Source organism: Budorcas taxicolor, chromosome 13 (assembly GCF_023091745.1).
Source record: "Budorcas taxicolor isolate Tak-1 chromosome 13, Takin1.1, whole genome shotgun sequence".
In the NCBI taxonomy this organism is placed as follows: domain Eukaryota; kingdom Metazoa; phylum Chordata; class Mammalia; order Artiodactyla; family Bovidae; genus Budorcas; species Budorcas taxicolor.
Genome location: NC_068922.1, coordinates 37,892,115 through 37,907,766, shown reverse-complemented (window position 1 = coordinate 37,907,766; position 15,652 = coordinate 37,892,115). Strand labels below are relative to the sequence as shown.

The window sequence follows — 15,652 nt, the reverse complement described above, 5'->3', positions numbered from 1 at the left end:
TATCAATGGTTCCCACCTGACCGATGTTTAGCAGAACTGTTGTAGGAAGGGGGAGGCCCCCCTTCAGGGCCCCAAGAGCCGGCTCTTGTCTGACACTCAGAAAAGAATTGTCCGAGGAGACGTGCTGACAAAGCAAGAGATTTTATTGGGAAAGGGCACCCGGGTGGAGAGCAGTAGGGTAAGGGAACCCAGGAGAACAGCTCTGCCACATGGCTCGCAGTCTTGGGTTTTATGGTGATGGGATTAGTTTCCGGGTGGTCTTTGGCCAATCATTGTAATTCAGAGTCTTTCCTGGTGGCACTCGCATCACTCAGCCAAGATGGATGCTAGCGAGAGGGATTCTGGGAAGTGGACAGACAGGCGGTGTCTCCTTTTGACCTTTCCTGAACTCTTTCGGATGATGGTGGCTTATTAGTTCCATATTCCTTACCAGGATCTCCTGTCATAAAACAACTCATGCGAATAGTTACTGAAGGGCCTGGCCAGGGTGGGCGGCTTCAGTCAGTGGGCTTCCCCTAACAGAACCTGCATTCAGAGATGCTCAGGAGCATGGATGTGCTGGGGTCAGACTGAACGCAGTGGGAAAGCATTGATCCCACTCCCTGGGAGCCCCGTGTCCATTGCAGGAAGAACTCTGCATGTCTGAATGGCCTGTGTGTGTCTTGAGGAGTCGGGGTTCCTGATTCCTACCTTGTGGGGTATGGTCTTCACTGATGAGGCAAGAAAATTTAGATCTATTTATGTACCTAACTTTTCCAAAGACTATTATTTTGGAGAAACACAAAAACATGTCAGTGGTTTATTTATTTATTTCTTTTTCCTTAGGCAAAGAAATTGAATCTGAAATGGCCAATGAATAAGCCAAGGCTTGGAATAGAGTACATTTCTATTTTTGGTGTTTTAGCTTTCTTTAAAATGAATAGCATTGTTTCTTGAAAATAGGAAGTCAGTTATTTCCATCCTCTTAGAACATGAAATATATTATTTCTGAACATATCTTTCAGTTACCAATTTTTCTCTTAGTTTTTCTAGTTTAAAAAAAAAGAATTAGAGGTTACCCTTAAAATTTAAGATGAGGTGATCTGAAGATTTCATGTTAGATCGGAGTTAATAAGGGAAGTGAAGTTGCTTAGTCATGTATGACTCTTTGCGATCATATTGACTGTAGCCTACCAGGCTCCTTCGTCCATGGAGTTTTCCACACAGGAGTGGGTTGCCATTTCCTTCTCCAAAAGTGAAAGTCGCTCAGCTGTGTCCGACTCTTCACGACCCCATGGACTGTGCAGTCCATGGAATTCTCCAGACCGGAATACTTGAGCGGGTAGCTTTTCCCTTCTCTAGGGGATCTTCCCAGCCCAGGGATGGAACCCAGGTCTCCCGCTTTGCAGACAGATTCTTTACCAGCTGAGCCACAAGGGAAGCCCAAATAAGCATTCTCTAAAAAATATAGCTGGGCTTGCAGGGTAGGAAAAGAGATTGCCAGAGGCCATAAGCCCCTGGGGAGGAGGGTAAGTGGCAGGGACACAGATGTAAGCTGGCCCTGTGGAGTGGGTGTCACCATCCAGTCTGGGTCTTGGGTCTTTGGCTTTTATGTCCAGGTGGGAGCTGTGTGAAGGGAATGGAATCCCCCTCCATATTCCCATGTAAAACCTGCGCTAAAAGGGCTGCTAGTTGAGGGGCGTGGAGATGATAAGACTATTTGTCCTGAGGCAGGAGAGGCTGGGAATGTTTGACTGGAGATGATACTGCCTCTAAAAATTTGTCCTCACTGTTGCTTTCTCCTAAGGCCTTGTTGAAGCAGAGATAAAATAGCTCTTTGGAGACAAGCCTGAAATTCAGACCAGACAGGATTGCCACTGATAAAATCCCCCCAGAGTCACTATTAAGAGGTATAAAAGTACTGAAAACCAATAATGGGGAAAAAATAGCACCAGGGAAAAAACAAGGCAAACCTGGAAAAAAAAAGCAAAAGAACCTCAAAGGACTGATTGATTACAGAGCTGGTTAGATTCAGCTGAAGAGACAGTCGGTGAAGTGGAACACAGGTCTGAGGATCTCTCCTGAGTGGTGGCAGAGGTTGAGGTGCAGTTAGGAGTTACTGCAGAAAAGCAGGAACATTGCTTCCCAGAACCCATGAAACATGTGAGAAAGCATGGTGAGCCTGAATTAGATGATAAAAATAACTACACACCTAAAGGTTTTGTTGAATCCTCAGAACCCAAAAGATGAATCTTAAAAGTAATGAGATCTTTTTTTTAAAGGTCTTACAAATGATAAATTGACAACATGCCTTTTAATACTAAGCACTCCCGCCCCTCCCCCCACCAAAAAAAAAAAAAAAAAAAACAAAGCCAGAGAAATAAAACAGTATCTTCAAAGTGGTGAGAGTAAGTAGCTCTCAGCATGGAATTCTGTACTCAGCTAACCATTCATGCTGCATGACAGTGAAGAAAAGAAGTCCTTTCAGGGCTGCAAGGACTGAGAATGTTGCTAAGAGGAGATTCTTGCTGAAACAGTAAGTGATCAAGCATGTACTTTGGAGAGACTCAGAGACGCAGGAGGCCTTCAACGCAGGAAGCAGTGACTGGCAGACAGACGGGGGACCATTTGGGAAATATAAGCATGAGTGTCTGGAACTGCAGAGTACCTGCAGGTGGTCCAGGTGTGTGTGAGGGAGAAGCAGGTGGGGAGGAAAGGAACCCCCCTTCATGGAGGCCCCAGACCCAAGGCTTCTGTGGCTCTTCCTTTGTTGGGAAGTGTCTGCTGTCAGGTGTGTGTGTTAAGAGAATGTGACGGGAAAAGGCATTTTAATCACACTTTTTTTTTGATTAATCACCATTTTTTAAAAGAGCACTTGCACATAGACACACACAAAAACAGAAGAGTGTAACTTTCACACGCAGAGGACAAGATGTCTAGTGGAATGCAAAATAAAATAAGAAAATGAGGAATAAGCAAAGGAAAAGTACTGTAAACAAGAATAACAAGATGAGGTGTAAATGAGTCCAAATACATAGGGAATCACAGTAGATGTTGATGAACTGGACCCACCAGTTACAAAGACAAATTGCCATGCTAGTCTTAAAAGAAAATCCAGCTATATGCTATTTTTAAGAGTTCCACTTAAAACATGACCCCAGAAAGGTTGCAGGTGAAGAACAGAAAATGATTCTGGGCCAATATTAACCCCCCCAGAAATTGATGTAACTTTTAAAATAATCAGACAATGAAGTGAAAGAAAATCATTAGGGATAAAGAGGATCACTTTATAATAGAGGATAAAATAGTAGGCACTTTATCAGGAAGATGTCGCAGTTCTGATTTTATATTCTAATAAGATGCCCTCCTGATAGGGCACAGATTGACAGATTCCCAGGAGAAACTGAAATCCATGCTCATAGAGGGAGATTCTTAAAGCTCTCAATAGCTGTTAGGTTAAATAGACAGAAAATGAATGGGGTTCTACAGAAGGTTATGCACTGGAACATGCAGTCTTCAGTCCACAGGGTACATTGTGGTTGTTCAGTCGCTCTCAGTCGTGTCCGACTCTTTGCAACCCCATGGACTGCAGCATGCCAGACCTCCCTGCCCCTCACCATCTCCTGGAGTTTGCCCAAGTTCACATCCATTGAATCGGTGGTGCCATCCAGCCATCTCATCCTCTGCCACCTTCTTCTCCTGCCTGCAATCTCTCCCATAGTACATGTTTGTAAAAGCTGACCACTATCTAGCAAAACACCCCAACGTTATAATCCAAGCCAGTGCTTTGTCAGACTGCAGGCCCAGCATGCCGTGACCCTCCAAGTCAATTTAATTTGTTGTGAAAAACTTCAAAAAAATGTTGATGGCTTAGAAGATACCAGTGCAGGACACATGCTAATACTGAGTTACTGTTTCATGAAAGTCTTATTATTTACATGTTCATATACATACTGTTGGAGAAGGAAATGGCAGTGCACTCCAGTATTCTTGCCTGGAGAACCCCATGGACAGAGGAACCTAGCAGGCTACAGTCCTTGGGGTTGCAACGAGTAGGACACAACTGAGCGACTTCACTTTGACGTTCATACATACTGTGCATATAAGAGGGTGCATGTATGTGTCCTGGGTCAAGTTATCTTCCTGGTTCATGGTTACAAGTGTAAAAGCTTCGACCTGTATCACACAGAATAGATCCTCTGATGGACAGTGCAGTTGAATTAGGATTGTTGATGGTAATTCAAAACCCTCACATGTTAGGAATGTTAAGAATGTTAGGAATGTTAAGTTAACGCTGCCACATTGTGAGTCAGGTCTTTTGGGAACTGGAAGATACTTCAAACTGAGCACCGATGAAAATAGTGCGTTGTAGCTTGGAGGATGAAGCTGCAGTAGTACTTTACAGGAAAACTTATTACCTTAAGTATTTGCTACAAGAAAAAAGAAAAAAAGGCCTGAAGGTTTATAAATGTTCATGTTAAGCAGTTAGAAAGAACAGAATGACCCAATGAAAGTTAGAAGAAGGAGTGATGAAAATTAATTATGTAGATTGAATCACAAACCCATGAACGGGTCCTGGAATCATCATTGAAATTGAAATAGCAGTTAAAGTCAGCTCTCTACCAAAGGGAACCTTCATACACAGTTGGTAGTAATGTCAATTGGTGCAGCCACTGTGGAAAAGAACAGTATGGAGGTTCCTCAAAAAACTAAAAATAGAACAACCATATGACCCAGAAGTTCTGCTCCTGGGTATGTATCAGAAGGAAAACAAAAGCACTAGTTCAAAAAGATCCATGCACCCCAGTGTTCATAGCAACACTAGCTACAGTAGTCAAGACGTGGAAACAACATGAATGTCCACAGACAGATGAATGGATAAAGACGACGTCAGATGCATATATAATATGAATATAGTGAAATACTAATAGAATACTTCTTAGCCATTAAAAAAAGAATGAAATTTTGCCATTTGTGACAACATGGGGGGACCTAGAGGGTATTGTGTGAAGTGAGATAAGTCAGAGAAAGAAAAATACTGCGCGATATCACTTACGTGTGGAATCTAAAAAATACAACAAACTAGTGAATATAACAAAAAAGAAGCAGATTCACAAATAATAGGAAATAAATTAGTGTTTACCAGTGGGGGGATGGGAAGGGGGAGGGGCTGGACAGGGGAAAGGGATTAAGAGGTATAACTGCTACTGCTATGTCACTTCAGTCCTGTCCAACTCTGTGCGACCCCATAGACGGCAGCCCACCAGGCTCCCCCGTCCCTGAGATTCTCCAGGAAAGAACACTGGAGTGGGTTGCCATGTCCTTCTCCAATGCATGAAAGTGCAAAGTGAAAGTGAAGTCGCTCAGTCGTGTCCGACCCTCAGCGACCCCATGGACTGCAGCCTTCCAGGCTCCTCCATCCATGGGATTTTCTAGGCAAGAGTATTGGAGTGGGGTGCCATTGCCTTAACTACAAAAATAAAATGAAATAAAACAAGCCCTAAGAGTATATTGTACAACATGGGGAGCATAACCAATATTTTATAATAACTATGGACAGAGCAGTTTTATACTTAAAAAACCTTTAAAAATTGAGAATCACTATGTTGTACATCTGTAACTTATATAATCTTATACAGCACCTATATTTCAACTTTTTAAAAAAAGCAGCTCTATACCCACTCCTCCCCCTCCAGGAACAGATCGCGAAAAACCAGACTCTGATGGTTTTACAGGCCATTTCTTCTGAATCTGCAAAGAACAGAGGGAAGGGGGTGACCCTTAGCTTATGAAACTGAGGCGACCTTGCTGCCGAGACTGTGGAAGCACAGTGTGAGGATGATTCTGCCTCCCCTCACGTGAGAGCTCACAGCCCCGAATCCCCCAGGAAAATGTCAACAGGCCAAATCCAGTGAGAGATTAAGAAGGAAAAGACCCACCATCAAGAAGTGTCTGCACACTCACAACCATCTGTGAGTTAACACTAGAATGTATGTTATTTTAGTTCAACCCATTTCAGACTAGAGAAAATGTCAACTGATAAAGAAAAAGCACTTGCTCAAACTTAATACACAGTTATTAAAAAGGAAAGGTAACTAGGAATATAAGACAGCTTAACCTGATACCCATAAAAAGTTTTCTACCAACACAGCATCTAATAGTGACACATCAGAAATGGAGACTCAGCGACAAGACCAGCAAGCCTGTTCAGAGTTCTTGCCTGGCTCAGGGACATGAGAAAAAGAGATGCGATGATATGGCTTAGGAAGCAAGAAACAGCTGGCTTTTTTCATAGGTGATTTTTTTTTTCTTGAAGAGAATCCACAAACTCCTGTATTTGAGGAAAGTTTAGCGTAATTATCTGGGTAAACAACACGTGTAAATATGAATAACTTTGCTGGATGCCTGTAGCTAGAAATAGAAAAAGGTATCTTTTTCTTCTACACCTAAAAATAGCAGTAACCTTCACAACAAAAAAAAGACGTGTAAGACTTTCTATAGAGATCATTAAAGCTCTTTGCAAGTATAATATAAAAGGACATTTAAATAAATGGAGTGCCGTACAACCACACTCTGTTCAGTGACAGTTCCCATGGTGTACAGTCAGCTGTCCCCACCTTCATCTGTAAATTTAGTCTGTTCCAAAAATCCCGATGGAATTGGGATTTGGAGGGGATGCGTGGGCCAAAATATGGTATTGATGCTGGGCACAGATAAATATGCAGGTGGGACAGAGTGTAAGTTCATCAAACCTGGTGGCGCAGAGGCAACTGCAGGGAGGAGAAGGGAGGAGGGTGGACCAGTTCAGAAGGGGTGCCAGGTAATTTAAGCCGTGAGAGAAGCTGACAGTGTTTCCTGTCATATGCCAGAGTAAATCCCAGGTGGTTAAACCGAACTGCGAAAAGCTTTCTGAAGTGTGTGGAAGAAAATAAACAGTAAAGGACTTCTCTCCCAGTGGCTGGGACCTGGGTGGCTAAGGCAGGGGTATAGGGAGGTTTTTACTCTGTATCAGCCGTTTTATGCCTTTTAAGTTTTGACCCCTAGGACTGCGTTGCCTCTTTACAGGACTGAGTGATTATTTAGATTGAAAGGAGAGCAAAAGTCTTTTCCTTAAAAGAAAAAGGAAACAGATTACCTTTGACTCTGTGGCTTGTGTGCTTAGTTGCTTCAGTCGTGTACGACTCTTTGTGACCCCATGGACTGTAGCCCACCAGGCTCCCCTGTCCATGGGATTCTCCAGGCAAGAACACTAGAGTGGGTTGCCATGCCCTCCTCCAGGGGATCTTCCCGACCCAGGAATCGAACCTGAGTCTGTTACATCTCCTGCACTGGCAGATGGGTTCTTTACCACTAGTGCCACCTGGGCAGTCCCAGACTCTGGGGCAATAGCTGTGATACAAGAAAACACTGTAAAAACAAACAAGATGGTTGGAAATGAAACCAGAGACTTGTTACTCAGTTGCTAAGTTGTGTTCAACTCTTGGCACAACCCCATGGACTGCAGCATACCAGGCTTCCCTGTCCTTCACCATCTCCTGGAGTTTGCTCAAACTCATGTCTGTTGAGTCAGTTACGCCATCCAACCATCTCATCCTCTGTCACCGCCGTCTCTTCTTGCTCTCAGTCTTTCCTAGCATCAGGGTGTTTCCCAAGGAGTCAGCTCCATAGACTTGGATACATTGAAAACAACAAATGGTTCGTATCCAAGCTATGTAAAGGACAACTGTAAATCAAAGAAAAAGGCAACCCTTCAGAAGACAGGCCAAGCATGTGAGCAGGCTACATCATAGGAGAAGCGTGAAGTGCTCATCTCTGTGGGAGGCCCAGCATCGCTGGCATCTGGTGGGGACATGTCCAGAGGGTGAGTAGAGGATGTGGCCTCGTGCTGCCCCAGGGAGCAGTTGGCAGCATCTGGTGGCACAGTGCCCACCCTGGGCCAGTGGTGTGTTCTGGAGGATAAAACATTGCCCAGTGACACTCGCAGGGCTGGTCCCATGTAGCCCTTGCCAGGGTGGTCCTGGGCTTGTCTGGTGGGCACTCATGGCTGAGCATGGGGGCACACTGGGTGTTGGTCCTCTGTGGAAGGAAAGATGAGACACTGAATGTTTATCTAAAGTAAATGGGGGAGACTTTTTGATTTCCTAAACCTGGGTGGTGGATAAATGGCTGCTCAGAATGGTTTTCTTAATCTTCTTTATATTTGAAATATTTGATGATGCAGTCATATCTGCTAATGTCCTTATTCTGTTGTCATTCTGTTTTAGTTTTGTGCCTTCCTGGTAAGTCACCTTACACCCAGGAAATGGGGCTGGGTCTCTTTGACACCCCCCTCCCCACCCCCTGCTGTAGTTTCTCAGAGTGCCCTCACATGGCCCCCCACGGCGCAGCTGGGTGTTGACACGACCCAGCCCGAGGAGTGCTGTTGAGAGTCCTTTTGCAAAACCAACCCAAATCCCTGTTGCCAGATTGGACTGACCTCGCCAAACTGCACTAGCCTGGTCAGACCGAGTGACTCAGCAGCAGTAGTCCATGCTTGGGGTGTCCACACAACCTCTGTTCCCCAGTCCTTACTCCCAGGAGCAGAAGAAAGCCATGCCCTCAGCACCTCCAAGGTGGGCCCAGAGTTTCAGCCACAGAGCCTGGGAGTGGTTCCTGAGCCTCGGGCCGGCCATCTGCTCCCTGTGCTGGCTGGCCTTCTGCTTCACACTCTAAGCAGATCCGCTGTTGTAAATAAACGTGTACATTTCATAGAAGTTTCTGGGATCGACAGCACAGATTCTTCGTGGTCAGCCCACTCAGGATGCAGTGGCACACAGCACAGTCTTAAAACCTTGTGGGAGGTTTCTGCCAGGCCTTTGACTGTGTGTGGAGCACCTGGCAGGCTAACCTTGAAGACTGACCTTGAGCGTATTTGGAGGCTTAGGAGGTGATGGCCTCAGATGTCCGTCTGCCCGTGCAGAGGGAAACGCTCTCGCAGCTGACTTCTCTCCACTCTGCCCCCGACAGAGAATATCTTGCATCCTGTGTTTGCCTGACTTGAGAGCCAAAGCCAGCTTTCCATCCATGGCTCTTCTGCCCAAACCACTCGGCTGCAGAATCCATGGTGCTAGAAAGGGGATGAAGTTGGGGGTGTGGGGAAGGAGCTGAGATGGGGCAGGGCAATGCCTGTTCTGGGGGCTGGGGGCCCAGGGCCTCCATGGGACCTGCCCTCCAGGGCACGTTGGGGACCCAGGGCTTGCAGACCTGCAGCTGGGTGACCCGGGCCCCTGGCCAGGTGCTGCCTCTGGAGAAGGGCATTGCAGAGGGTTTTTGTATCTACTCTTTCTCAGGTTCTTTTCCTGGATATTGAGTAGAGTTTCCTGTGCTGCAGAGTAGGTCGGAGGATTTTGTCACCTGAATAGGATGGATGTCATGATTATGCTATCGCCTCGTACCTGAAACGTGTCTGTGTTGACAGAGTTCTGAGGGGTCCTTGTGAGGACCCAGCATTTCAGTTGTGGATGCCCACCGAGCAGCAGGGATTAGAAGGGGATGGTGGAACCTTCCAGCTTCTTGTCCCCCACCCTCCTGCCTCCTGGACCCCTCCCTCCAGGCTTTTTGCACTCAACTGTGAGTGTGGTCCTGAAGGCTCCTGACTTCTGTGTGTGTGGCATCCACGGCCAGAGGTCAGAACTCGCTGCCCCAAGACCTGGAGGCTCCATGAGCCCCCTCGGGCTTGCGGACCAGGATGTGGAGTTTGGCCCAGAGTTGCAGCCCCCGGCAACAATCTGGGAGAAGTAAGTGTCCAGCTGCCCCTGAGGAAGGTGCTGCCCTGGAGAGCAGGGCATAGTCCGCCCTCCTCCTGCAGGGGTTTTGTAGAAAGACAGCAAAGTCATACGTTTTTCCTATGATCAGAGTGATTTTCCTTAGAATAGGATGCTGAGCTCAGTCCCTCCTCTCAAACCCCCTAATGTCAAAATTTGGATTCCATGGCTGTTTAGAAGCCCCCACTCGTGTAGGAAGAGAAATCTCAAGTTTTAAGCCACTGAGAAGCCTGGGCCTGGCCTATCCCAGCTCCAGAGATTTGGGGGACCACTTAGCTCTCCTCCTTTCCCCATGCCCTCCCCCAGCCTCTCACACACGCGTTCCCATAGCTGCTGCACTGCTGGTCCTCCTGGGGGAGCTGGGCTCTGCCTGTCACTCCCGAGGTCAGGGGACTGGAACTGTGATAGCAGCAGCAAAATTAGTTGGTAAGCGTTGAGTGTATCCAAGAAATGGACCCCTTGAGTTCCTTGCTGAAGTCAAGTGTAGCCCGGCTGACAGCTGTTGGGTGTGGACCTGGCCACCTCCAACCCTGTGGACTTTGGTCCCCAGCCAGCGAGAGGGGTGGTTCATCCTCGTGGTTGGGAGTGTGTCATCAGACAAAGGGTCCTCTCCCCAGGGTGAGGAGTGGGCCTGGTGGCGCTGTCCCCCTCCCTCATTGCAGCCTCTGGTTGTGGAATTCAGACCTGAGGCCTTACTTGGTCAGCCTCCCAGAGCTGATAGGTCCTGTTTCCTCATGTGCAGATTCACAGGCTCCATTTTTCCTCACCACATGTTGATCACCTTTGGGATTGTAATTTGTAGGTTCTCATCTCTGCCTCTAGGTGGGTACTTGTGTTTATCAGCCCTGGGGAAGAGGGGGCAGCAGAGAAAGAGTGCTCATGAGACCCACTGGCCCGCACACTGAGTTGAGAGCCAGCAGCTGTGTTTGAGTTGACTCACATGGTATTCTTAATATCAGCCAACTTGAGTTGGGGTGGCGGCGGGGGAATCTGTCCTGATATGAGAAAGCAAAAGATACATCAGCCTAGTGCTCCCATTTCTACAGTCATCCCCTATGACCGGGGGACTCCTGCTCCTGATGTGGTTGGCACTTTGACCCCGTCCTTGCCACTTCCAGTTATCTAACACTGGCCTGTGCTTGTGTTCACGTGCATCTTTGACCCTGCGGTGGGGAACATCTTTACCTGGGGTCAGGCTTCTGAGTTGCATGGGTGCCACATGCCCTGGTCATGGAGCTGCCTGCTGCCGTCTCCCTGTGGCTTCGTGTGTCCCAGCTTGTGTAAAAGTTGCTCGCTTCTGAGGGGGCAGGGAGAACAGGTGACAGCAGAGATTGCCTGGTTTGTTTCTTCTTTGATTTTATCAGTCTGAAGGATTAGTGGAACCATATGTTAGGTGTTGCGAGTGGGGACGGTGACTGTCAAATGCCTCAGTTTCTGTAGAAAGTAATTGCCATGTATGTATTTGGCAGGTGAAAGGAAAACCAGCCAGGATGGATATTTACGACACTCAGACCTTGGGGGTTGTGGTCTTTGGTGGATTCATGGTGGTTTCTGCCATCGGCATCTTCCTGGTCTCAACCTTCTCCATGAAGGAGACGTCATATGAAGAAGCTCTGGCCAACCAGCGCAAGGAAATGGCGAAGACCAGCCACCAGAAAGTGGAGAAGAAGAAGAAGGAGAAGACAGTGGAGAAGAAAGGAAAGACCAAGAAAAAGGAGGAGAAGCCCAACGGGAAAATACCTGACCACGAGCCCACCCCTGGCGTGACCATCCTCCCCAAGGACCCAGTGTGGGCACCGGCAGTGGCGGTGGCTCCAACCCCAGTCCAGTCCCCTGTGGCCACTGCCCCTGTGGCCACAGTACCAGCCATTCCCCAAGAGAAGCTGGCTTCTTCCCCAAAGGACAAAAAGAAGAAGGAGAAAAAAGTGGCAAAGGTGGAACCAGCAGTCAGCTCTGTAGTGAACTCCATCCAGGTTCTTGCCTCAAAGGCTGCCATCTTGGAAGCTGCTCCCAAGGAGGTGCCTATGGTGGTGGTGTCCCCAGTGGGCGCCAAAGGTAGTGCCCCTGCCACTAGCTCTACACAGGGCAAGAAGGCAGAGGGGGCCCAGAACCAAGGCAAGAAGGCAGAGGGGGCCCAGAACCAAGGCAAGAAGGCAGAGGGGGCCCAGAACCAAGGCAAGAAGGCAGAGGGGTCCCAGAACCAAGGCAAGAAGGCAGAGGGGGCCCAGAACCAAGGCAAGAAGGGAGAGGGGGCCCAGAACCAAGGCAAGAAGGCAGAGGGGGCCCAGAACCAAGGCAAGAAAGCAGAGGGGGCCCAGAACCAAGGCAGGAAATCAGAGGGGGCCCAGAACCAAGGCAAAAAAGCAGAGGGCGCCCAGAACCAAGGCAAAAAAGCAGAGGGCGCCCAGAACCAAGGCAAAAAAGCAGAGGGGGCCCAGAACCAAGGCAAGAAGGCAGAGGGGGCCCAGAACCAGGGCAAGAAGGCAGAGGGGGCCCAGAACCAGGGCAAGAAATCAGAGGGGGCCCAGAACCAGGGCAAGAAAGCAGAGGGGTCCCAGAACCAAGGCAAGAAGGCAGAGGGGGCCCAGAACCAAGGCAAGAAGGCAGAGGGGTCCCAGAACCAAGGCAAGAAGGCAGAGGGGACCCAGAACCAAGGCAAGAAAGCAGAGGGGGCCCAGAATCAGGGCAAGAAGGCAGAGGGGGCCCAGAATCAGGGCAAGAAGGCAGAGGGGGCCCAGAATCAGGGCAAGAAGGCAGAGGGGGCCCAGAACCAGGGCAAGAAATCAGAGGGGTCCCAGAACCAAGGCAAGAAGGCAGAAGGAACCCCCAACCAGGGCAAGAAGGCAGAGGGGGTCCAAAACCAGGGCAAGAAGGCAGAGGGGGCCCAGAACCAGGGCAAGAAGGTAGAGGGGGCTCAGAACCAGGGCAAGAAGGTAGAGGGGGCCCAGAACCAGGGCAAGAAGGTAGAGGGGGCCCAGAACCAGGGCAAGAAGGCAGAGGGGGCCCAAAACCAGGGCAAGAAAGCAGAAGGGGCCCAGAACCAGGGAAAGAAATCAGAGGGAACCCCCAACCAGGGCAAGAAGGCAGAGGGGGCCCAGAACCAAGGGAAGAAATCAGAGGGGTCCCAGAACCAGAGCAAAAAGGCAGAGGGGGCCCAGAACCAAGGCAAGAAAGCAGAGGGGGCCCAGAACCAGGGCAAAAAGGCAGAGGGGAACCAGAATCAGGGCAGGAAAGAACAGAGTACCCTGGACCAGGGCAAAATGGTAGAAGTGGTTCAAAACCAGAGTAAAAAAGCAGACGGGACCCCCAACCAGGGCAAGAAGGCAGAGGGGGCCCAGAACCAGGGCAGGAAGGCAGAAGGGACCCCCACTCAGGGCAAGAAGGCAGAGGGGGCCCAGAACCAGGGCAAGAAGGCAGAGGGGGCCCAGAACCAGGGCAGAAAAGCGGAGGCAGGCCAGAATCAGGGCAAAAAGGCAGATTCAGTTGCTAATCAGGGCACAAAGGTGGAGGGTGTTGCGAACCAGGGGAAAAAAGCGGATGGGACCCCCAATCAAGGGAAAAAGGCAGAGGGAACCTTGAACCAAGGCAAAAAGTCAGAAGGGTCCCCCAACCAGGGCAAGAAGGTGGATGCATCTGCCAATCAGGGTAAAAAGGCAGAGTCAGCTACCCAGGGCAAAAATGCAGACATGGTCCAGAGCCAGGAAGCACCAAAGCAAGAGGCTCCTGCAAAGAAGAAGTCTGGGTCAAAGAAGAAGGGTGAGCCTGGTAAGTAGCTTTGGTTTCTTTATGAATGTGGAGAGACGAGCTGTCTCTAAGTGGCTTGTAGATTCCCTTTGGGGAAGCCATCTGTATTAGTCAGCTATTGCCACAACAAGGCTGCATAACAAACATCCCAGAACTGAGGGTCCTGCAGCATCAGTCATTCAAGATCTTGCTCATGTTTCTGTTGATTTGGGTGGAGGTTGACTGGTCTGTGTTACCTCTAACTGGTTTGGCTCCTGCCAGAGGTTGACTCTTGGGTCAACTTCCATGTATTCATTCTGGGGCCCAGGCCAAGGCATCAGTGACTCTCGAGGGCAGAGGACCTTCTCATGGTTGTGGCAGAGCTGTAAAAAGGCACTTCTCAAACCAGGGTCCTGTTGCCCAGAGCAAGTTGTGAGACTGAGGCTGAGTCAACAAGAGGAAGTCCAGTGGGGAAAGGTGTGAGTTCAGAAGAGGTGACGATTCCTTCCAACACACAGTCGAGAACGGTTCTGTGTCTTGCAGTCTCTCTTGAATGTCTGGCCGCGTTCTGTCAACCTGTTCTGCATTCTTGCCTCCCACGGTGCTTTAGCATAGCTTTGTTCTTTTCTCGATGTTTATTGAGTGAATAACAGCAGGATGCTATTCCTAAGAAGCAGTGGTGTCCACACCCCCTGCCTCCCAGGTTTCCCTCTTTGCTACTTCCCACCCCAGTTGTGGAAGGAAGCATTATAGAACATTAAAATAGATATTATGTATCAGATACACATGTTGTTAGATAATGCACAGAACATGGATTTCCCATTATCTTTTCAGAGCAGATCACTGTAGAAACTCGACCTGTGAGTTCCTGTTTCATGTCCACCCCTCACTTGATAGAGTAGTCCAGTGTTTCCTTGCTCCCTCCGTCCCTTTCTCTCTTTTTCTCTTGCTAGATTTCTTTCTTTCTTAGGTTAGCCATTAGTCGACTCGGAAGATTAATTGCATTTGTCTTGGTGAGGCATCTTAGGGGCCTGAAATAGTGGGGCCTCTGCCAAGTAGACAGGCCCTCTGTTTGTAGCTGGCTCCCCTTTCTTGTCTTTTTCTGAAGCTGTATCCGCTTTTCTGCTGGGGGGACATTCTCTCAGACCACACTGTGCTCTGTGTGAGGTTCAGGGACCAGCTATGTTTGCCCCACGGGTCATGACAACCTCTCAGGCCTTTGAAAACCCAGACACTCAGCCTTGGCCCCGGCCCCACGGGTGGAGGGAGCACACCTCCCTGTCTTCAAGGCAATGCTCTACCTGACCCAGGGCCAAGGGCCCTGGAGGCAGACGGCAGGGATGTAGGTGAGAGCCGGTCTGTTCTCTGGCTTCTCCCGCATCAGAGCTTTCTGGGATCGTCATGACCCTATAAGGCCTTGGACATTTGAAATAAGGTATGAAACAGAAACTTCACATTAGAAAGGAAGACTAAATTGGCAGGTAACAAAAAGCGTTGTTGGGAGGAAGACCTAACTTCCGACCTGTGTGAACCCACAAAGCCGCTCACCTGAGGTGTAGGATAAGAGGAAATTTGAACAGGAAAAAAATACCACAGTTCAGGACAAGAAAGATTATACGTGATAGAATGATTATCACTCCCTGGTTAACTTAGTAGTTTATTATTCTTCCTGCCAAAGTTTCAATGAGCTTGAAAGTCACCTCTCGAGGGAAAAATAAGTAAGAATACTGAATAGATTTTTAAGTGACTGTTGGAAGGCGGGGTCTGTCTGATATGTGAACACTTTCCCAAACTGTTAGAATGACAATAGGGTGCTGGCCCGAGGCCAGCAGGTCGGGAAGAAGGCTGGTCCTGAGTAGGCTGCGTTGTCGTCCTTGGCCTGAGCATAACGTAATGTGTTTAAATGCTCTGAAGCAGAGGGCCCTTCTGTTGCTGCTAAAATTAACTGCTGCAGTGACGCCCGTGTCCCACCAGGTGAGGGCCTCCATAGCGTCAGGCCCTAGATGTGTTGCTGCTTCGTCAGAAGGCAGGTGCGTTTCTAACTCAGGGAGACAGCCCCGTCCACCTTGCCCACCAAAGGCCTGGCGCGGCAGACGGTCCCCTCGGTGATGAGCCCACGCGAGCATCTCACATGGCTGTATGGAGAT

At 48.8% G+C, this 15,652-nt stretch overlaps 1 protein-coding gene across 1 annotated transcript in view; it reads left to right on the top strand.

The window, feature by feature from the left end:
* RRBP1 (ribosome binding protein 1) overlaps nt 1-15,652 on the top strand; it is a 47,366-nt gene that overhangs the window by 9,114 nt on the left and 22,600 nt on the right. Inside the window, exon 2 of the mRNA XM_052650808.1 lies at nt 11,252-13,547. Coding sequence (XP_052506768.1) covers nt 11,273-13,547 — 2,275 coding nt within the window. The 5' untranslated portion in view covers nt 11,252-11,272. The remainder of the gene's footprint in view (nt 1-11,251; nt 13,548-15,652) is intronic.